This window comes from Oenanthe melanoleuca, chromosome 3 (genome assembly GCF_029582105.1).
Source record: "Oenanthe melanoleuca isolate GR-GAL-2019-014 chromosome 3, OMel1.0, whole genome shotgun sequence".
Classification (NCBI taxonomy): Eukaryota; Metazoa; Chordata; class Aves; order Passeriformes; family Muscicapidae; genus Oenanthe; species Oenanthe melanoleuca.
Window position 1 is genome coordinate 10,412,052 of NC_079336.1, and position 23,597 is coordinate 10,435,648.

At 36.9% G+C, this 23,597-nt stretch overlaps 1 protein-coding gene across 3 annotated transcripts in view; it reads left to right on the forward strand.

The window, feature by feature from the left end:
• The window catches only part of SMC6 (structural maintenance of chromosomes 6), a 33,192-nt gene that overhangs the window by 4,270 nt on the left and 5,325 nt on the right, over positions 1-23,597 (forward strand). For 2 of the 3 annotated variants that reach the window (XM_056487110.1, XM_056487111.1), the window contains exons 4-24: positions 923-1,028; positions 4,828-4,964; positions 5,502-5,563; positions 6,422-6,502; positions 9,097-9,198; positions 9,385-9,504; positions 9,594-9,689; positions 10,823-10,969; positions 11,334-11,422; positions 11,987-12,151; positions 12,863-13,041; positions 14,007-14,208; positions 14,326-14,440; positions 15,780-15,940; positions 16,874-17,009; positions 17,948-18,028; positions 18,655-18,825; positions 20,882-21,019; positions 21,764-21,909; positions 22,597-22,722; positions 23,363-23,468. In XM_056487110.1, the coding sequence (XP_056343085.1) occupies positions 923-1,028; positions 4,828-4,964; positions 5,502-5,563; positions 6,422-6,502; positions 9,097-9,198; positions 9,385-9,504; positions 9,594-9,689; positions 10,823-10,969; positions 11,334-11,422; positions 11,987-12,151; positions 12,863-13,041; positions 14,007-14,208; positions 14,326-14,440; positions 15,780-15,940; positions 16,874-17,009; positions 17,948-18,028; positions 18,655-18,825; positions 20,882-21,019; positions 21,764-21,909; positions 22,597-22,722; positions 23,363-23,468 (2,666 nt within the window). The remainder of the gene's footprint in view (positions 1-922; positions 1,029-4,827; positions 4,965-5,501; positions 5,564-6,421; positions 6,503-9,096; positions 9,199-9,384; positions 9,505-9,593; positions 9,690-10,822; positions 10,970-11,333; positions 11,423-11,986; positions 12,152-12,862; positions 13,042-14,006; positions 14,209-14,325; positions 14,441-15,779; positions 15,941-16,873; positions 17,010-17,947; positions 18,029-18,654; positions 18,826-20,881; positions 21,020-21,763; positions 21,910-22,596; positions 22,723-23,362; positions 23,469-23,597) is intronic. The other variant, XM_056487109.1, reaches the window with a different exon arrangement.

Genomic DNA, 23,597 nt, shown 5'->3' on the forward strand with positions numbered 1-23,597 from the left:
ATTGGAAATAGGTAAAATCTGTGGTTTGGGGTAAGAGCAGCTTAATAATCAAAATAAAATATAATAATTATTGTTATGATAAGCAGAAAGAAAGAGAGGAATAAAACCCAAGATAAACAAATTACGCATAATACAGTTGCTCACAATCAGCCCATCCCTGCGCAGCAGCCAGTGGCTCCTGGACAGCATCCCCCAGTTTATTCACTGGGCTTGACATTCTACTGTATGGGAGATCCCTTTGGCTAGTTTGGGTCAGTTCTCCTGGCCAGGCTCCCTCCTGCCTTGTGCACCTCCTCACTGGCAGAGCATGAGACACTGAAGAGTCCTTGACTTTGCTACTTAGCAATGACAAAAGCATGATCATGTTGTTAACATTATTCTCATGCTGAACCCAAAACACAGCACTGTAGAAGCTACTAGGTAGAAGAGGAACTCTATCCCAGCTAATCCAGGACAGTATGGGGCACATAGAAACTATTACAGGAAAAGAAAATTATACCTATTTATATGAGCTCGCTTCTTCTGGAGAAAGAATTAAAAAAATTAAATATAATTTTTGAAAGAGAGCTTAAAACCTTCCAGGTAGTTAGATAAATGGTAATGTGTATTTGATTTCTTTTGTTGTATACGTTTTTTCATTATGCTTTTAAGAAAGGGGTGATTCCTTCCTTCTGACCTACGATATGTTGAATGCAAATTGCTGAATAGAAGTAACAGAAGTTTGGCTCAGCATGTTGGTTTTTTTTTTAGGGAAAACCTTGAAAATGGCAGATACTTTATTAGCATTATTTTTATTTTATATGTTTAATAAAGACAGAATTTAGACTTCTAATGCATGAATATATAAGAAGTCAAAAAACTGTAGTATGGGTGGAGTAGAAGTTACAATATCTTTAAAACAAATTCAATGCTTCAATTACAGGTGGAAAAAGCTCTGTATTAACAGCACTAATTGTCGGACTTGGTGGAAAAGCCACTGCAACTAACAGAGGTTCCTCATTAAAAATGTTTATTCAAAAAGGAGAGACGTAAGTAAAACTTTAATCTTAAAGTTGCCTATGTAATTTGGCAATTGTCATTGAGGTTAGCTTATGAGTTTTCTGTTTTCACTGATTTTCTTCATCTTATGGGATCCACCAGACTTGAATAAAAAGCATAACACTGAAGAGACTATATTTAAACAACACCTTTCCCCCGCAAAAAAAAACCCAAACCTTGAAAATAAAAAACATCAGAAGTTTTACCACTAGTATAAAATTATTTCTGAATGTTGTAATTTTAAACCTACTGGAAGTTAAACTCCAAACAGCTGGTCTCTCCCCTCCAGTGAGAAAGAGATAAAGGTAGAGATTGCAGGTTGAAATGAAAACATGCTGAAAGAAGCTATCAACAAGATAAGGAAAAGAAACACTAACAGCAACAATACTAATAACCACAGCATATAAATCAGGGTGATTACAAGCAAAAATGTTCACTGAGTCTGACTCAACGACTGCACCACAGCCCATGTAATGCATCTCCTGAGATAAAGACAAAAATGGCAAATGGAAGTGTCTGTGCCTGTGTTGTGAAAAAAAGAAACAATGGTGGACAAATCATCCACACCCACACTCCCTTCCCAAGGCCAAGACAAGAAAAACAATGATGCTCCAACCCCACGGCAGGACTGGAGCCACCCCACTGCTTCACTCGCTGTCCACTCTCCCTGGAATAGAGGGTAACAGAAGGATGGCAGTTGCACTTTGTGTTCTCCTTCCCTTCCAGCTGAAGCTGTGTCCCCAGGGATGATGTGTGGGACATAAGATAACAACATTCACATGGCTCTGGGCTCTGCCCCTCTCAGTATTGGCAAGAAAGTTAACTCTGTGCTACCTGAAACTGGGACACTGAACTAGCTAACATATATCCTCTGTATTCCCTGCTCTTGTGTATTACTCCCACTCTGTAATTGAATATTCTACAGAAAAATGGAGTTCACTAGAAAAATTCATAGGTGACTAGTTATCATTGATTTGCAAGCAGTGAGGTTAATTACTTTTCAATCTTTCTGATGACGTGAGTGAATATACAATGTAAAGACCTTGACATAAAACATGCAAGAAGTGGATTCATGCCTGCTGTGAGAGTGGGGATAACATGTTTAGGGAAACCAATAAAAGGATAGGAGTTTAAGAGTTTATATTTGCATGTTATTCAGAGGCACAGCCTTTTTCTTTCAAGAGGTGCTTAAGCATAAAATTATTGGTAATACTTATGTGTATTAAGTTAATGTTTCAGCACTCACTTGAGAAATAGGAATTTGGAACAGAAATCACATCTCATCTTTTCTAGAAGAATGCCTTGAGCATTCTGCTATAGATGATTTTGGTTAGGCCGTAGAAGCCAGACAACTGTTTTATACAGAAGCCAATTTGAAAAAAAAAAAGAGAACTACCAAAAGGCAGCTTGATTCTGCAATGTAAAATGAGGGTACTCAGATGGGAAGGTGTGGGGGTTACATTGCTGGTTGGATGGTCGCTGGACAGACTCAGGAGCTCTCTATTTTCTGTTCTTCAGGTTTGTAGTTTATTATAAGGGCATGGGTGTAAGAGAGAGTGTAGAGCATGGAAAGTAAGAGAGTAAGAGAAGGGCTAAGAGAGAGAGGTAAGAGAGCGATTCCCCGTTTGCAATACAATAAGTATTCTTCTATGATGAACATTCTAATTTCAAATAACCAATCTAATACAATATACTAATTTCCTAATATTTGCATGCAGCCTATAGGAACTACTAAATTACCATGTTTTATGGCTTTCTTATCTGTAACCCTTATCGTCAGACCTTTACTGCCCGGCTTGGGACAGAATGTCTGTTGGTTCTTCGGTATTTGTGGCATTTGGTATCATCTAAACAAAGGAAGAGGCCTCAAACCTTCACATGGCTGTTTTCAGCCTCTATGTCAAAAAATGCTAACATCTCTATTTCATCTATTGTTTCAGAACTACTTGCTAGGCACTCATAAGATTTTTCTATTTACTTCCCAGCAGGAAGATGGAAGAAATCTTCTCTATTTGTTTTGGGTTCACTATGTAGGTGAAGCATAGGACGTGCAAGCAGTGTATGGCAGCAATGTGTCTGTCATGGTTATGGAGAAGAGGGCTGGAGTTTCTGGCAGTGTTTGATTCCAAACCACCCACATCATGGCAGGGCCATGGTGTCAGCATGAGGAAGCTGGGGCCAAAAGCAGCTTTTGCTTTTGCCAGGTGCAAGGGAGGGAGTGTGTAGGTTTCAGGGTCAGCCCAGCACACTTTACCCTTCTCTACCACTGGCCGTCTGTCTTGGTTTAGGACAGATTTGGAGAAAACACTCTGGAATAGTGTCTCCTCTAAAGAGAATGGCTTCAGTAATCCCTTTTGCCAATGAGAACATGAATACAAGTGGGTGAAAGTGAAAACACTGTTTATTAACTAACAAAGTGCCCTCATGGCACAAAAAAGGAATTGAATAAATGCTAGATACTGAACTTTCAGAACCTTACCCCCATCACACACAGCAGAACAAAAAAACCTCACAATGCCAGGGGAATAAATAAATAAACAGGCTGGCCATGTGGCAGAGAGGGGACAAAAGGGCATCTGGCTTTTGTGTCAGGAAATAGAAAAAAGTTCATGCAGCAGCTTGGGCAAAACAGATGGGAACCTGTTGAACTTCTAGTGTTGGTCCCCTCCTCACATCAGATGAATCTGCTGCATTTTGGTGTCCTTTCTCTTGTTGATTCGTCTTTGCCCAAAGTTTTGGGCTGGCTGGAGTGGCTCCCATTGTCTGACTCAGTGATGGTCTGAACTTGTACCAAAACCAAGCTGAAACAGCTCAAGAAAAAACAAAAAAAAACCTACCTGCAGAAGGATTGCTGCTGCTGTCCCAGGGAAAGGTGGGGTGGGGGATTGGTAAAGGATACTTCTTGCTAAAGCTACTAAAAAGTGGAGTTAGCTAAACAGCTAAACTGCTCTCCACAGTGCCCAGCAGGCTGGGGAGTGAGTCTTGGAACGCAGAGGAGTTCCCAAAAGCTCCCACCCCTCCTCTGGACCCACCTAAAAGCCACAGCAGCCACTTTTGGGCATAAAGCAGACAATCAGGAATGGAGCATCATCACAGAATCACCCCAAGGCACAGCCCCTTTCCTCTTCCTCCGAGCCACGGCGTTTCTGGTTTGGTGCTGAAAGACAGCGCCGGCAAGCCCAAGGTGCCGCTCGGAGGAAAAGGCGAGGGAGGGAAAGGCAGCGGCAGGAGGGAAACAAGCTGTGAGGAGCCCCAGCCGCAGCGACTGCAGCACCAGTGCCAGAACCACCGAGTCAGGCCCAGGAAAAGGGTCCCCTGCCCTGTTTCAGAGCCCTGTCAGTCTCCCCAGGTTTTGTCTTGTCCCTGTTTTTCTGTTGGTGTTGGGCTGGGGAAGGGGACAGTTAAGCCATGAGTATCCCTGCCATAGTGCCTTTGTTTTCTTGTGCACCATGTGGCTTAGCACGAAACCATGCCAGGCCCTGTCCTGGGGAAGCATTTTTATTTGGTGGTGAATACTCTTTTGTGGGTAAAACACTCTGTTTTGTACACTCTTATTAATATTGTGGGTTTGTGATTTTGCAGTAAATTGTGATTCTGTTCTTAATCTCTACTATTGTTTCCTCTGCTATGGGAAGGGAGTGGAGGAAAGGGGGTGGCTTGAGTGGCTTTACTTTTCCTTCTGGGTTTTAAACCAACAATGTCTCTTAATGCTGTTACAGCTTAAACCAAATCAATTCAGTTGTGTTTTTTATTATTTTGGGGTTTTTTTTGTTTTTTTTTTCTTTTTAGTTCTGCAGATATTTCCATAACTTTGCGGAACCAAGGAAGAGATGCATTTAAACCCGAATTGTATGGAACCTCTATTACTGTGAATCAACGCATTAATCAGGATGGAAGCAGAACTTGCAAACTGAAAAGCAAATCTGGTTGGTAATAGTTTGCTTTGTTCTCAGTCTTAGAAGTTCTCTAAACTAATTCATGGCTTTCAATTGCCTTGATGTTAGTAAAGGATGATGTTTCTCTTTTCATATAATCATTCAAGGATGTTGACAATGTCAAATTTTTATCCCAAACTAAGAATATTTTAGTATGTCAAAAGCATTATGTATTTATTGATATTTATTATTTAGTGTGTCAGGTGTTACCTTATGTGTTTGTTCTTAAAAAAATCTGCTTGTGTGTTGAGGCTGAGCGTAGTTTTTAGTCTTTTTGGAGGTTTTATTAAATTTGCTTATTTATCTAAATTCTGTCACAGAGAAGAACTTCAGTTAGAAGTCTTTCTGTGCAAATGCAAATATATTAAAAAAATAAAAATAATAAAAAAACACTAATGAATGTTTCTCATTTAGGACTAAGTCTGTGTTACAAAAAGATTGATCTCATTTTTTACATTTTCTACAATGGACAAAAGACTCTGGGGCATTGTACCTATTGATATTTTTCCTTTCTTCTTTTACCACTAGGGACCATAATTTCTTCAAAGAAAGAGGAACTCATAGGAATACTGGATCACTTTAATATACAGGTAGTTTTTTAGTGTTTAAATTCTGTGCAATTTAAGAAGACAATGGCATGTGATATTATAATTCTTCAATTAAAAAGAAATGTATCATTCCTTAAAGGAGAGAGTTTCACCTCTTCCATGTTATTTAAAGATCAAATTCATCAGCAAAAGGAAAATTGAAATATATACCTCATGCAATGCAGAATAGGATTCTGTCCCAGACAGATAAGTATTTGCTGTCATCTGTGAGCTGTGAGTTGTGTGTCCTGTTGGTAAAAGTCTTGACATATGTAGGTTTCTTTTGTATCTGAAGAGTTTTTTTCTGCTGATTATTTCAGTTCTTACTTTTTCAGAAATTTGAATGTGATTTTGCTGTCTAAGTGATTAATAAAATATCAGGTAGTGCATATGAAGTTTAAAATATTCAACATACTTAGAATTTCAAATAATAGAAATCTGTTAGTATGTATTGATTTTATTTTGTGGCAATGTCTGTAAGAATATATGAGTCAATTCATTGCATTTATTGCAGTACTTTGATACAACAAGAATTTCTAATGCTGATTTTGTTAAATAAATGGAACTTACAGGTACTGTTTTTAGAGAAGTCACATAGCCTCTTGGAAGCAGTTCCTTAGTTGTCCTTGTTGTGGTTCTGTTTTGTACTTGATGTAGTTGGATTTTTTAGTTTTCTGTTTGTTATTGGTTTTGTTTGTTATGTTTTGGTTTTTTGAAGATGTGAGAGGATTAGCAAGCTTGATTTCTGAACCTTAGCTTATTACTCAGTTGCAAGACTGGAAAAGGGTGCTCACTTTCATGGATTTGCAGTTACATGGTAACTTGTAATTAAAATAAAACAAAAATTATTTATTTTTGCAGGTAGATAATCCTGTGTCTGTTTTAACCCAAGAGATGAGTAAACAGTTTTTACAGACTAAAAATGAAGGTGACAAGTACAAGGTAAAAAAAACAATTTAGCATAGTCATAAAACATTAAATTACTGATTGCAAATTTTTAGAGCATTTGGTAAAAAAATCAAATTCCATAATTTTAATAACCTGTTTTGGGCTAACTCAGGTAAGTAGCTAAATACCACACAACCACTTGCTCATTTCTGTTCTGTGCTGCTCCCAAGCTTGGGATGGGAGAATGGGAAATGAAGAGTAAAAGTAAAAAAAATTAGAGGGATGAGATAAAATTTGTATAATAACTGAAGGGAAAGCTGGAAGGAGAGAGAAAGTAAAATAAGAGATGCTAAGGCAATTGCTCATCATCTGTTGGTAGGTAGACTGAGGCCCAAGCAGTGCCCAAGCAAAAGATGGCTAATCCCCTTAAACCCTCTGATCTGTTTTTATTGCCAAGCATGACTCTGCTGGTTTGGACTGGGTTAGAGTTATTTTTCTTCATGGCAGCTTGTATAGGGCTAGATTGTGGATTTGTGCTGAAAACAGTATTGATAATGTGGAGATGTTTTCATTGCTGCTGTTTCTGTAGCTGCTGAGCAGGGCTTACACAGAGTCAAGGCTTTTTCTTCTTCTTTTTCCACCCCACCAGCCAGGAGGCTGGGGGTGCAGAAGGAGCTGGGAGGGTCACATCCAGGACAGATGACCCCAGGTGACAAAAGGGATATCCCAGACCATATAGCATCATGTTCAGCATATCAAGCTGGGGGAAGAAGAAGGAATTGGAGGATGTTTTGAAAGATGCATTTGTCTTCCCAAGTCACTGTTAGGAATGATGGAGTCTTGCTTTCCTGGGAGTGGCTGAGCACCTGCTTGCCACAGGAAGTGATTAATTAATTCCTTGTTTTGCTTGGCTTATGTGTGCAGCTTTTGCTTTATTAAACTGTTTTTATCTTTATCTGTGTTTTCTTGCTTTTACTTTTCTGATTCTCTTCCATATCACACCCCAGGGAAGGTGAGTGAGTGACTGGGGCTAAACCATCACAGTGACATTTTCTGAGGTGGCATATCTCTTTGGCTGCTTGAGATCATCTGCCTGGTTGTATCCCTCCCCAGCTTCTTGCACACCTGCTGGTCTATTCACTGAGAGGGCAGAGTGAGAAACAGGAGGCTTCAGTGCAATAGTTAAGATATGAGTGTGTAGTCAGTATTGTTGGGGTCACACATCTAAAATAAAACACCGTAACAGTTGCTGTAGAGAAACTTAACTCCGTCCCAACCAGAGCCAGTGCGCTGTCTGATTGCATCAATTAGCCACTTGCACAAACAATATTTTTGAAGATTATTCTCTCTAAAGAGATGGATAAATTTAAATTTTAGGGCACTTCCATTATTCAGAAAAACCCCTGTCAGAAATGAGTGTTGTACGTCGCCCAAAGAACCACTGGCACAGGTACCAGCAAAAGCAGATTTAATATTAAAGTGAAAGTGCAGCTAAGTTTGTTGGCAAGGTTCACTCTCCCACTTATGTAGATGCACAAGAGAAAAGTTGACTAAAACCCAAAATCTATCAATCTAAAACCAAAATCAACCTAAAATGATCTACATGGAGGTTGGAATGGGAAAAAGGTGAGGCTAAAAAGGAGTAAGGGAAACCTTCCCATTAAGTCACAGGGTTTAGAATGGACCCCGTTGCCAAACTTATCTCTGACCTTGACTGCAATTTAGGCCTAAAGGTTTTTACAGTACTTTAACTTAACAGTACTTAATTAATAGCCTGATTTAAACAATTTAACAGAAGATTAGAGTTTACAATAGCACTATGGCAACTCACTAGCAGGCCTAATTTTCTTACTAATCTAGGTACTTCAGAATCTTAAGAAACATTTATAATGCATTTGCTATACCATATTCACACTGGTATGTAAACAGACCTATAGAGTATGTACAAGTTGTATTCCTGTGGAAAATTCCCCTGGAACTCAGAGAAGTACTCATTTCAAATGCCTTTGGATCTTCTCAGCAAGTGGAGGTTGATCCCTGAGGAGTGGGGGTATCAGCCCAAGCTCTCAGCTTTTGGCAGCCATCCTCCAAGTAAACTTGAGAGTTCTCTGGCTCACAGTGGTGTCTCACTCAGAGGGAGATGCTGTCACAGCCCGCTGTGGTCCAGGAGAGCTCAGCGGGTCTCGGTTGGGACCATTGTTTACAGGTCACAAGAGGGTGGGCTTTAGTTTTTCATCCTGACCACAATTCAGGTCAGTACCTTTCATAGAAAGTTCAACAACAAAAATGCTGTTCCATTTGGGTTGTTAGTCAGGCAAGAAAAGCAAGCTTCAAAGGCTCTTCATTAGAAAGAGGAGCTTGTAAGTTCCTGGGAATAGAGTGTGTTTCTGATAAACTCAAGAGGAGCTGAGCCCAGCTTCTGTTCATCAAGGCCAGGCCTAACAAACATTTCAAATATCACATTGCAGCCTGAGGAGGAGGTGGAAATTGTGTGTGGAAGCACCACCACACCCTGACCAGTTTTTTTCACTTTGGGTATCATTCAGCATGAAGGGTTGTTGGGATGAATGGTCCTTCTGTCGTAATTATTGAAGGTCCGCCTAGATAAGGTGCTGATCTCACATCTGCATCTTTTTATTCCTTTTCAGTTTTTTATGAAGGCAACTCAGCTGGAACAAATGAAAGAAGATTATTCATTTATTGGGAAAACTAAAAAAAATACCCACGTTCAGATAGAACAAGGGGAAGAGGTATGTAAAAATTAAAGTAATTATTAGGAGAGATCTGAGCAGTGAAAGTACAGGAGTTAAACTGCATAGGTTTGGTTTTATTAGGCCTCAGTGACATTAAATTTCAAAAAACCCAAATTTTTCCAAAATTTCATGTTTTATCACAGCTTTTTTAGTCATGATTGAACCCCTGTTTTCTTTTTTAAGCGTCTTGAAGAACTTAAGCAGCTATATTTGGAGAAGAAGGAAATTTTCAAAAGTATAGCATTTGTGAATGACATGCAAAATCGTCTCAAAGATTTGAAACATCAGATGGCGTGGGCAGTGGTAAATGTCTTGCTAAAATATGTTTGTTCATGTGAAATGTGCTTCATTCCCAGTCTGCTGTGGGTATGCTAATATAGGCTTCTCTTTAGGTGAGTGAGACGGAAAAGGAAATAGAGCTGCTCCAAGAAGGCATCAGAGCTGAAGAAGGAAATACAGAGCTCCTTCAGAAGGTAGAAGAATGTCAGGTATGTATATGGTCTAAGCCAGTTACCACTCTAGCTGTATTCACCCCCCAAGTCAGAGATCTGTTGTGAAGGTTTTCTTGGGTATCATTGCCTTTAGAACAGATCAGTGATTTCAGGACACCTTTTTAACTTTTGGGATGGTTCTTAAGACTTCTTGTAGGCTGCAAGAAAGAATAATTTTGTCATACATTCTGATTCACATATGAGACACATTTTGTGCAGAGAAACAGGCATCAGTATTTTGAATCTAGAGTCATAGAATAGTTTGGGTGGGAAGAGACCTTAAAGATCATCCAGTTCCATCCCCCTGCCATGGGCAGGGACACCTTGCACTGGATCAGGCTGCTTAAAGCCCCATCCCATGTGGCACTGAACACTTCCAGGGATGGGGCATCCACAGCTTCTCCAGGCAGCCTGTGCCACTGCCTCACCACCACCACAGTATAGAATTCATTCTGTATATCTAACCTAAATTTCACCTCTTTCAGTTTAAACTGAATAGGCATTATACCTATTTAATACAGATAATGAAGAGTCTTTCTCCAGCTTCCTTGTAGACCCCACTTCAGATAGAGAAAGGCTGCTATGAGGTCTTCATGTAACCTCCAGTTCTTCAGGCTTAGCAGCCCCAAAACTTTTCAGTCTGTTAAAACTGCACACTTTCTTTGTTAGCACTTAGTTTCTTTTTTTGAAAAATATGTTTTTGTAGATTTTTTTCTTTCTTTTAAAAAGTATTTGTTTCACAATTGAGGCATTTTTGCTTTGTGGTCAACATGTCTAGTGATGAAGGAACATTGTCTAGATGCTGGTTTCATTTCTTTTGATGTCATGATACTTGACCTTATTGTACTAGGAGTCCTGTATTTGAGTCAACCTTGAGATAGAATAAAAGGTTGCTGTCTGCATCACAGATTTGGTAGTCTGTTGATTTCCTAAAAATGAACATTTATGAATTTTCATCTTAGCATATCCATAGTGACAATGACTTGCTTTATTTTTTTAAACTCAACAAAACTCAAACAATTGAAATGTGTCAGATGAATCATTTTGAGAGATACTTGTCTTGTAACATAAAGAGGTTTTGAAGAAAATTTTTTTTCATTAGTACTTGTTTTGTTGTTTTTTCACCAAAGGTAAAAGTGAATGAAGCAGAAAAAAAGTACAAAACAATACAAGACAAATTGATAACAGTAAGTGAAGAAGCACAAGCTCTTCATCCTCAGTGTATTTCTTTAAAGGCTGAAGTGCAGACAAAAAGAAAAGCAGTCAATGAAACTGAGGTAGGTAAATAAAAAAACCCTTTCAAAGTTCATACTAATTTAAAGCTTTAAACTTTTCCATGCTCTACCCATCTGTAATTCTACACCTGTGTCTTGGCTTCTTGAGTCCATAGTGGAGTTTAGAACAGGTACAGTTTCCTGCCTGTCTGGCCAGTGGTGTCTGTTTGGGGGCCCTGGCATGTGTGTTTTTGCATAGTTACTAACCAGTATTAATCTTAGATCAAAATAAATAAATAGATGTAATTTTTGAAAATCAAGTTGTGTTTGTCTGGTTTGGTGCAGTTCAGTATTTGCTCAAAATTGTAGTTCTTTCAGAAGTTATTTCTTCTATTTCTTAAACAACTGTATCCCATTTCCTTGATAGATTGTTTATAATCGTTCCAGAACGGAGTTGAAACGTCTGGAAAAAGACGGCGAGCAGCTGCGTAAACGAATCGAAGAAGTGAAAAGCTGGTAAATGCAGATACAGGGGTTATAGTGTATGTTTATTAAGATATAGATGGAAAAGAAGTGAGCTTTTCTGATTCATGAGAAAACCTGCAGTAATAGAAAATACTTATTTAGCAGGGTCCAGTTAAATACCTGACTATTTCTGAACTTGCTTCTTTACATACCAGGATTTTGACTAGAATGTCAAAAGAAGAGGCAATTGGGTAGCAAAAGTGTCTTTTTTTTTTTTTTTTTGTTTGCTTGTTTATTTTGTTAGTGTTTTTGTTTGTTTTGGGTTTTTTCTGGTTTTGTTTTGGTGATAATAGATATTCTCTAGCTTCCATGATACTGCAAAACAAATGTGTCTTAAACTAAATGCAATAGGAATGTAACTGAGGGTGTTACATGCAATTAGAAATTAAAAAAAAAAAAATTAAAACTGGCATTATTGCTGTATAGCTCTTGCAAGTTTACAGAACCTTAAATGTAACTGATGAGTAAATCTTCTGTATGCTACAAGTAATAAAATTAATTTAATTTGTACATCATCAGTATGGTTTTAAAATATGGATGTATGTTCTTTTCTAGTGCTAATAAAGTTTCAGAGCCTGAGAAATTGGAAAGACAGAGGAGAATTGCAAACCTAAGGGAACAGTTAAAGGCATTCCATGATGAAGAAATAATGATTGGTCAGCAGGTGGATCAGTTTCAGCAGGCTATATCTAAGTGTAGGGAAGAACATTCTAGACTGAGGTAAGTTATGCTTTCTGAATGTAATTGTTCACCTCTTTCAAATTAGAAAGAATCCCTTCTTTTTTATATCCCTTCTTATGTACCTGTGATCCTAAAGGCATTAGGCTCCAGTTTCTTTTTCACATTATAAGAGAATAGATACACTTAGGAGTAATAATTGCTTCTATAGTTAAGGCAAATTCACAGAGGCTTTGAGGCAAAGTGGTTCAAATACTAATTTAGCCCATAGCCAAGACATAAAAAAAAAAGCACTCTGGCTTTGATTTGGAAACCTGAACTTGTACAATGATTACTGGAGGGGATTACGGAAATGTCAATTATTGTTTTAAAAGATTTGAGAATTGTTCTTGGAGTATTAGTTTAAATTCCTCTTACCAATTATTTTAACCAATGCTTACTCTGTGTTTTGTTGAAGATCTTTGAAGGCAGTGAAATTGAAGAATATAATTAGAAATAAAATAAATTTATTATAATTTGTTAGAAATAAAAAAAGTCTTGTAGAACTGTTGCAAAGTAGTAATTTTCTCTTGTTTTTTTTTTCTCATGTTTCTTGAAACTATAAAAATATTATTGCATGTGTGTACATAGCTTTACATTGAACTATTGACATCTTGATACACAATGCTATTAGTAATTTAAAAACAAGGCTTTATAATTGTATTAGTGCACTTTAGGCTCTACAATGACTGAAAAAAAAGTCTGTTATCTTAGGAGAGAAAGCAGTGAAGTGCAACAAGCACTAGATGCCCAGCAGAAACAGCTGAGAGACTTGAAGGATAGTAAAATAAACACTTTGAAAAGATTTGGACCACATATACCAGCATTTCTTGAAGCAGTTGAAGTAGCCTATAAACAAGGACGCTTTCGAAAGAAACCTCTTGGGCCTTTAGGTAAGAATAATTGCTGAAACGTATTTTCTTGTGGGATATTTTTGTATGGCTTCTAATGTAAGTAGTAGTCTTTTAGAAAACTTTGTTCTTTAAGGAGCTTCAGATATATCTTTTTTCCTGGACTTTCCTGGACTAAAGATTTTATCATGGTAGATTATCTTTTGCTTCTGTCATGCACTCACTAACAAGTACTGGCTTTCCTCATTTTCCAGCTGTTTTTGTTGAGATGTTTTACAATGGTAAACTTTCAGTGCATCACTCCAACTCCCCCACACTCTCAAAGCATCAGAGAACTATGCTTTGACTGTTTGTTCCTCAGTGGATAGCACTTTCCAGATCTTGGAGAGATTTTGTTCAGAATGTCCAGTGGCTGACATGTGGTTTGTCAAACTTGAGATGTTTTGCATGGAACAAGTCAGACAGACCCAGCTGAGATTTTCTTGGGAAGCTGGCTTTTATTTGTCTTCTGTCCCGCTCTGACAATACCTGATTTTTTCAGTTTGTGAATGGAAGGAAAGGTTTCAGCATATTCTGGATGTAAAATACGTGGCATTTACTGCAGGGTAAGAATGTGCAAACGTGTGCTACTGAAGACAGGAGATATAATGGAAATTTTCATGTTTGTTTAATTTGCAGTATAGTTGTTCCACTGCCTTCATCCTTAAAGCATTGAATTGTTGATAAGTTGTCTTTGCATTGATACATTTCTACTAAGCTGCCATAAGATTGGTACCCTAATGGAAGACAATATAGGCCTCCAGCTATGTGTAGGTGTCTCTAAGCAGAGAAATTCTATGTTTGTGTTCTCAGATCTGTTGTAAAGTCTTTTAACTTTTAGTCAACCTCTTAATTTTTTTCTACCTGTAAGGAAGGTTGATTTTAGGACCTTAAGTGGTAAAAATGCTCTACTGAATGTTTTGTCATAGAACATAGAACCTAAAGCCTTGCTTCTTACATTTATTTAGGTGCTTTGATACATCCAAAAGATCCTGAACTGATCTTGGCTATCGAATCCTGTTTAAAAGGCCTACTTCAGGCATTTTGCTGTGATAATCATAGCGATGAAAGAACTCTCCAGCTTATGATGTCAAAATTTTATACACGTGGACATAGACCTCAAATAATTGTAAATAAATTTCAGAATAAAATTTATGATACTAGTCAGAGGTAAGTGTGTCTTGAATTTTATTGCTTAGCCTTGATGGTTGAAAAGCACTATTTGTAATTTTTTTTTTGTTTAAGAATCTCATGTGAGTTTTATGAATGGTGGTTTTTCTTCTTCAGAGCTGTTCATCATCCAGAATTCCCATCAGTTCTGACAGCATTGGAAATAGATAATCCAGAGGTTGCCAATTGTTTGATCGATATGAGGGGTGTAGAAACAGTGCTGCTGATTAAAGTAAGGCTTTATGCTTCCTGATGATCTGTAAAGAAACGTGTGGAGCATTTATGACACCTTCACTGGTAGTGTCTGTAATGGATAAAAGAAGTAGAGGAAGTTTTGCTCTCTTCTCTACCCCATGTGTTTCAGGAACTCCCCTGTTTGTTTCTGGATTGGTTGCCACTACCTTTCTGGGCCTCTGAGTGGTGTGGTTTCCCAGCCTGAATAATCCATGTGTGTGTAATCAGCCTCCTAACTGCTGGCTCTGTCTCATGTCTCTCTGTTCATTGGTGGGTTCAGGATGTGCTGGTTTTGGGTAGTCTGAGAGTTACCAAAATTTGCAACCCACCCCCACCAATTGTACCTAGAAGCTGGTAGCTAAGTTTTCTGACACTATCTGATTTCTGATGTTAATTGATTTTTGATTTTCTGTTAGTACTGAAGATATCAGCTCCTGCAGATAAGATTACAGGTAAAATGTTCAGAGATAAAAATAAGGTGTATGTTTTTTTATTTAGAGAAGGCAGGGTATTCTCTTAAGTAAGCAGAACTAATGATCCTTACTTTTTGTGATTTTTATTTTTCTCCAAAATCTCTTGTCCCAGTTTATCTTCTGACATTCTTACTGGAAAGAGGCAGTTCATGCTCTGTCCAAAGCAGAGCTGGCTGTTTATCAAGCGTGGCTGTCACTGAGTGGGTTATGTAATAGCTGAACTAGGCTTTTCTCATGGCAGGAGTGTTGGGATTGTTCTTCCCCTCTCTGCCTGAACTAACATGTGATTTTCATAACATTGTTATCTTTGAGCCCTACCTGAACAGTTTCAACTGAATCTGAAAGTAGTAGTCTGTGGGAAAATTGATGCATTGGAATGGATAATATGGGTGCCTGGCACTTGTGACCACTTAGTCTGGCACTGTCAGTGTTGGGGTTTTTTACCAACATATTTCCCTGAATTTTAGTTGAATATTGTTTGATGTCCTTCATACCTTGCTTTGGAAGCTTGTTTCCTCTATGTTTACTCTACTTTTGACAGTTGAATATATCTGTGCATAGTGACCTAGTTAGTGATTTTTTTCCCCCCAAGGCAAATTATAAGGGACTGATTAGACTGTGAATTCACAAATAAATGACCGATTAAATTTAGTGGGTTCTTGAGAACATAAGTGTCTTACTCAACTAATAAAAGTAGATTCTTGACATTATAGATAATTTTCACATGCTTTCAGTACTGTATTTATTTTCATTATGAATTTATTTAAATTATTTCTGGGTGAAAACATCTAGAGAACTGTTAAATTCTTATCTTTGATTATGGTTGATTTTCTGCTGGTATTACAAGGCTGTTTTGTTTTTCAGGATAGCCGTAGGGCTCGGCAGATAATGCAGTGCAATCGGCCCCCAAAAAACTGTAGAGAAGCTTTCACTGCTGACGGTGATCAAGTGTTTGAACGACGCTATTACTCTTGCAATTTTGTCAGACCCAAGTTCCTAAGTCAAGATGTTGAAGCAGAAATCAGGTTAGCAGCCTGTAACATGTTTGTAGAAAGTGCACTTGCTGGCATGAATAGTGGAATTGTATATTTGTCTATTTGCATGTATACTATTCTCTAGTCACTTTATTTTCTTTCTGAGATTTACGCTTCCTTTTTGAGAATTCTAGAAAATCTCTTAATTTCAGTGACTTTCTGTGCTAGGGACAAACTTGCATTGTATCTAGTTATTTTTCAGCTTGTAACATGTAGATCTTACTTACAAAGCAGGGATTTTCTGTGCACAATACTCCAGGAAATCTAGCTACCTTCTTTTTAATGTTTGGTCAAAAAGAGTATGGAGTCAAAGCTGTTTCTTAAAAAAATTAATATTTGAACAGTGGTGTCATAGATTCCTGCAAGGGGGGGCCTGACTATTCAAACCAAAACTGTTAGCACACATTTTCCTACTGGTTTCAAACCTTGCATCTGTGTTTCCTCAGACTTTTGACTTCCTTCATGGTAGGTATCTGAGAATTCCCTCGCCTTTTATATTTTTAGGATTTTTTCTCTCATTGCTTTCAAAATGATAGTTGAAAAAGCAAAATTTACTTCAAAGATTGCAAACTTGAACTGTCACTAAGGAAATTTCTGTCAATAAAATACTTTCATTTTGAGGCTCAGATTATATTAGAGACATATTAGGTAATTTTAACATTAATAGCTGATAGTATAAACTGAATGGAATGTTGAAATTTATTTCTATTATATCAAAAGTTTTAAATATGTCAGTCAACTGTCGTTTGTCCATGTCAGTATATAATGAATTTCAAAGATTATCTTAACTTTCAAAGTGTTACAGACATTCCATTACCAATTTTGCTTCATACATGTAATTTTTATTTGTGTATTTCTGTATGTGTGTGTCGCAAATAATATCTGTGTAGTATGTAACATCTCAATATCTCTTTGTTTATAAAGTCACTTGAATAAAGAAATTGAAAACAAAAGGGCACAGTTGACAGCCTCTCAGCAACGCTTGCATTCCATTGAAAATGAGATCAGGCAGAATGAAGATCATCTCTGTGGTCATCGGCGACACCAAAAACAACTACAGGTAAAAATAGGTACAGTGTTAGTTTTTAGAAACTCCCCAGTCTTTCCCTATTTCACTTTGACTTCTGCCATCTGTTTGGAGTCCCTGATGGTTTTTAATTTTTATCATTACTTTTGTTGTTTGCTTTCTTTGTTTTATTTTTGTAGTATTCTTTTATAATTGAGGACAGAAAGAGAGAGGCCACATCAGTCCTAGCATATGCTGTTGTTTCTGTTTGTATCTTTCCCTCCCCTTGTGCTAATTCTTACAAATTTCTACTACTTTTTTTGACTCTATTAATAAGTTGTTGCACAGAGAAGACACTTGCATCATATAATGCTTCTCCCTCCTTTATTTCTGTTGAGCCTTGCCTCTTCATTCCCAGAATCTTGTTTATCTTCTTGCTCTTCCAGTATATTCTTAACCCATCTTGATATGCTGAATATTTCTTCTTTTATTTCTTCTTTAATATTTCTTCTTCTTTAAGTTCTCTTAATTTTAATTTCTTTATAAACCATTTTACAGCTGTTAGCCTCTTTTCTGTGGTCTCTGGTGCTTCTGGGATATATATTTGTGGTGGACAGTGGTGCTCTAGGTAGTGTAAGCTAATGCATATTATATAACGTTATATTCAGTAATTTATGAGTAAGAAGCAGCAAAAAAACTTGGCATGTATGAAATGCTGAAGACAAATATTTGGTGGAAAAAAAAAAGTATTTTATTCAATTGTCATACTGAGTGGAAATATGATAATTCATGAATTAAAGCGCACAACTTTCAGAACAAGTCATATCTCATGAAAATGAATTCCAGGTGGGTGTGAAGAGTTGTGTCTCTTATTAGTCACTAATGAAACTAAAAAATACAAGTATCGTCTTTCCTGTGATGACTTAAATGAACAAATGTGAATTTTTCTCTTTAGTTAAGCTTCAGAATATGGTTTTTTTTTTTCTTCTTAGGTAAAAGTAAAAACAGCAAATGCAGAGATAGCAGATCTTGAAAACATGGAAGAACACCCGTCAGCAGACATCAATGTATTAGTAAGAATATATTATCCAATTGTGTCTAAGTAGCATATGAATAATGTCTTTTAATGTTGGCAGTGTTTTGAAATAAACAGGATTGGATAGTGAAGAATGTAACACTTGCCATAATTGTAAACATTTCTGTAAATTTAGTGATTTTATTTATTTTTGGTGATTTAAATCTTTTCTCCGGGTTTTGCAATATTTGTCTTTTTGAATCAGAAAGTGTTTATGATGGTAATTCATTAGGAATAATGTTATTTTCTAGGAGACAACAACAATTCACTTACTCTTCCTGCATTGCTTTGTATACTGGATGTATATTGGCCACAAATCCAGAGGGAAGTTACTTTGTTCTTTTCAGTCTTTTCACCACAACTCCCAAATAAAATCCTCTTAATTTTCAGTCACATTAATATGAGGTTCCACTTTTAATTTGCAGTTTGGTTTAGTGGTCTTCTACAAGATCTGTCAGTCTTTTCTTTTGGCTTTAGTGACAATTACATTGAGCTGCTCCTATTCTTAGTAGAGTTACAGAGTACTTCATGTAGTACTGTACCCTAAAACTGATAGTAAAAATCTGGTACAGTAGTTACAAATGTGTCTCCTTTTGTTATTCTTAACTTTAATCCTTTTGACAGCAAGATGAAGCTGAAGAAAATAAGAGTAGGATGGAATCTGTAAAACAAGACATGCAGCTACAAAGCAGAAAAATGGAAGAACTGAAAAATAGTCTCCAAGCAGCTGAAAAAAAATTAGAAGAAGTAAAAGAAAAAATTCATCAAGTAGAAGAAATTGCTGGTCCAATTAAGGTAACAATTTTATGTTGTTTTTTTTATTTATTCCATTTGTACATCAAGGTAAATGAGGTTAAGAAGAGGTGAGGCAGGAGAGAAGAACTTGCTATTGCCTGATGTACTTAAGGTCTACCTAGAAAATGGAAATGGAGCATTCCATCTAGAACATGTTGGAAAACAGGCTTGGCAATATTTTGAAGGTGATGTTGATTGTTACGTGTAGTCACTGTAGTGTTTTTTGTTTAATGAGAGTTCATTTGCAGTTATTTTTAGTCATGGAGTGAAAAGGCAGGAAAAACAGTTTCTTTGACTTTCCTTTCTCATGCATCACATTTGTTGTTTTTCTTGTTTGTTTCTAAGAAACCTTGTCTCAGAGTGTTCATAACTGTTCATTTCTCAAAATAGCATTTGAAGTTCTATATGAAGTTGTTGTTATTTTATGAAGTTACACAATCACAGAAGATACCAGTATATAGTTTTAATTATTCAAGAATACAGCAGGCACCTGGAAATGGCAGAGAAATAGCAAGACTTAAGATAAATAGCAGAATGGTGACATGCAAAATTTGATATTGGCAAATGGAAGGCAGTCTCACTTTGGCAAGAAGAACTTAGAGTTTGAAAACAGAAGACAGAAATAAGAGTTCAGGACATTTATAATACTGTAAACCTTAAACTGTAAATTGCTGTGTAGTCAGTCCAAATTAAAAGAGCAGACGAAAAGAGTATGGAAACAGGGCAGCAAAGCAACAGATAAAAGTTTTAGTTCTAATGTATCTAAAATGGATATTCTAGAGATCTGATCTATTTTAAAAGAACCACTCTGTATGGAAAGAGAAGAGATTTATTCAGAATATGCAAACATTATTGCTTGTTATTTAGAGTACTGAACACAATAGAGGGAAACACTGAAATTCCTGAAAAGGTTTTAAATCAGATGTGCTGTTAAGTGTTCTACAGTTGTTTAATGAGCTGTTGACATATAGCAAGTTGTAGTTTTAAGATAGGACTGGAAAAAAGAGCATCTGTTACTGTTGGTGATGGTTTTCTTGTTTGTTGTTCTGGGGTTTTTGAGTTGTATCTTGTTTTTATTCTGTTGGTTCGGTGTTTTTTATTTTTGTTTGTCAAGACAAGCCATCTAGTTGGCAGGGATGAGGAAAAAAAATATGTCCTTATTTATGTCATTCTTGATACATCTTTGCTTCTCTGGAGAGATATATCACTTCAACAGTACCAGTACTTATATAGTATTAGATTTCTGATGAAGGGTTTGGAGCACAATTTCTGTGTTGAGCAGCTGAGGGAGCTGGGGCTGTGTAGCCTGGGTAAAAGGAATCTCAAAGGGGACCTTACCAGTCCCCTACAACCACCTGAAAGGAGCTTGTAGTGAGGTGGGGCTCAGTCTCTTCTCCTGGGTAACAAGTGGCAGGAAAGGAAATGGCTTCAAATTGGACCAGGGGAGGTTTAGTTTAGATATGGGATGAAAAAATTTCATGGATAGGATTGTAAACCATTGGAACAAAATTCCCAGTCAAGTGGTGGAATCACTATCCCTGGAAGCATTCAAAAAATGTATGGCTATTGTACTGGAGGATGTGCTTTACTGGTGTATATGGTAGTGGTTTTGGGTTGATGATTGTACTTAATGTTCTTAAAGGTTTATTCCAACCTTAACTATGCTATGATTCTATGATTTTATATGACAGGTGTAGCAGGACAGTGAATTTTCACACAGAAATGCAGCTCTGGCTGATGTCATACAGGCATCAGAAGTTCCAGACAGAATGTAGTGTAAAAAATAAATGCAGTTTTTTGAGCTTTGGGAGAAAGCAGAGCTTTTTGCAAGATGAAAACACCTCAAGATATAATTCCTAAAATCATTGCATGTATTTATTCCTTGTCAGAATTAAGCATAGACTTTCTCATAAGCTGTTGTTAAAGCTCTCAGACTCTAGAAGTAGTGTTACTGAAAGAAAAATAAGTTAGAACAACTCTTGAGAAGTCAGTAAATACTATAGAGATTCTCAGGAATCTACCCCAAACAGCTCACGTTGTGATTTGTTCCAAACAGGCTGAATTAAACCAGGCTGAGTCAGAAGTGGAAAACTGTAAATGCCATTTGCAGCACTATGAAGACAGACAGAGAGAACATGAGGCTTGCATAAATAAGCACAAAGATTTACTAGTTTCCAAAGGAAAGGAATTAGAGGTATGTGTGGTGGGGTTTTTTTTCATCTTTTGAAGTCAGATGGTGATGATTCTTCTAATATTTAATATAAATAATTCCACTTGTATAACATACAGACCCTATTCATACACTCAGCTACACTGAGTAATCTCTCAGCTATGTCCTATGCTGACTATGTAAAGCTAGTAAAGTAGTTTTGTGTAAGCGAATCGAGGCCTCTTGTTTTTTGACAGGCCACCATTTCTGTCTTGACAGATAAATTAGGGTTCATCCATCTAGCATCATTTCTTCCATCTTTTGCAATGAGAAGATCTAAATTACTTAAAATTTTCAGCTTAAGTTAAGTTGAATAATATCATTTTGGTTTCTTGGATGGTAGGTTTTTCCTTGTACAGGCCCAATATCTGGTCTTTTCAAGATTTACCTAATCAAGCTTTATTAACTAACCCTGAAATCACATCCACAAGGACTTTTGGAAGACTGCCCTATTTAAATATGGTGATTTTGGTTCCTTATTTATCTGCATTAGCTAAATAACTGTGATTATATTAAAAATCTTGGATACAGTTCTTGGCACTGCAATGACTGCCCATCTATAAATGTTGTCAATAAAATTCTTAACTGAGTTTGCTATAATGAAAACAGAACAAAAATATTGTTCTTGCTTGGAGTTCGTGATTTCCTGTAGTATAAAATATTTGCCGTGAAGACTAAACAGATTTTTGAAAAATATGGCAATTATTTGAGTTTCAAACATTCCTTTAGGAAAAAATGGCAAAAGCAAGGCAAATCTTCTCAGAGCGCATCAAGGTCAGCAGAACTGTTAAAAGTCTTGATGCAGAAATGAATCGCTTGAGAGAGAAGATAAATTTAGAAAGCAGTCACCGTGGAAACAGAGAAGAAATAATCCAGTAAGTCATCTTTACTGTCTAAAACAGTTCAGGTAGGATGGAAAAGAGAGGGGAAAGAAGAGTTTTCTTACTGACTCACTATGTGTTTATGTGTGTTTTTAGTACTTAAGCTATGTCTGAAGGTGTAGAAATGCGTTGTACTGATTCTCCCAGTACTGAACAGACCTGAGTCCTGAAACACCTTCCAATGATTTTAAGCAGCATCTGTGCTATATATATATTACCAATAATCAAGTACCCTTTTAGTGTTTTGAAGTATCGCAGTTATAATTAGATAAATTTAACTCACCATTATTTTGTGATGTATTGAGTATTAAGAATAATTCTAGATTGGGTAACTAATGCACAAGCTGGGCAGCTCCTTGAGGTTTTGACTTCAGTGTATGTCAAGGAAGCACTCCCCTCAGATGTTCTTGAGCATTGGGAAGCCAGTCATTCATTCTCCTTGGTGAAAGAGTTTATTTTCAAAAGAATTAAAAATAGAATTAAGATTTAATTTTTGTCCACATTTAATTTGTGAACAGTGTCTTACTTGACTTATCAAATGCTTTTAGCTTTCACATAAATCCTCACAAGAAAGCTTTCATTTGAATATTTTGATTATCAAAATGATTTTCAGCATTTACAACAAAAGCTCAGCTTTAATGTAATGCATATTACTGCTAACCTTTCTGTTAATTAAAACAGGCAATTTCATTATGCAAAGGAAAGATACGAGGATGCAAGCAATAAAGTAAAGAATTTAAGGAGATTTATTGCAGCACTGGACAAAGTAATGACAGAGAGGCTCAAAGCGTATCGGCAGTTCCTAAGGTGAGTTTAAGGCAGTGCTCACAGCAATCTTTTAACCTAAGCTTGCTCCCAGTTTCAATCTTATCAGGCCTGAGAGTTTAGAGGCAGCCTGGACTGGCAGCTGGAAAAGCAGTGAGTAGTGGAGCTTGTATTTTGCTTCATCCCAAAGACCTCAACTGTGCTGATTTCGTCCAAGGCAGGTCTGTCTGAGTGCTGGTTTTGGTCAGCAAAATGTCAGCAGCATACTAGGACTTGAAATAATCTGGGCTATCACTCTTTTTTATTGATTATAGTCGGTGATGCTGAGCTCCTATAATTTCATTGTGGGCCAAACACTTCTCTGCTCTGTGCTGAAAAGTTTTGAAGATCTTGATTCAGATTTTGTAATTTGACAGCTTCTTCTCCATTACTGTGTACACCCCTTTCTTGCTTCAGTCCCTTAATGTCTAAACCTGTGTGTGAAGATTTTGTTGTAGCCTTCCTTCAAAAGGGTTCTCTTCAGTACGTCTAATGTCGCCTGCTTGAGAGTGCAGTTGATTTTGGGAGAATGTTGTTATTGGAGGAGGGCTTGATGCTTAATGATGGGGAACTGTTGATGAAAATCTGTTGTCACTTTTTCATGTATTTAAAATGTTTAAAATGTTTGTTTGCTTGATTTAAGGAACCTTTCTATGCAATGCAAACTCCACTTTGAGCACTTATTACGTGTTCGAGGTTGCTCTGGACATATAAATTTTGATCACAAGAATGAGACACTTTCCATAACAGTAAGTTATTTTTTATTACTTCAATTACCATAATACATAATGAATTATTATTTTTTTAAGTCTCAGGTGCTAGAAATGCATTGCAAATGATAGAATAAATTGTATTTCCCTCTCCAAAATGTGGTACAC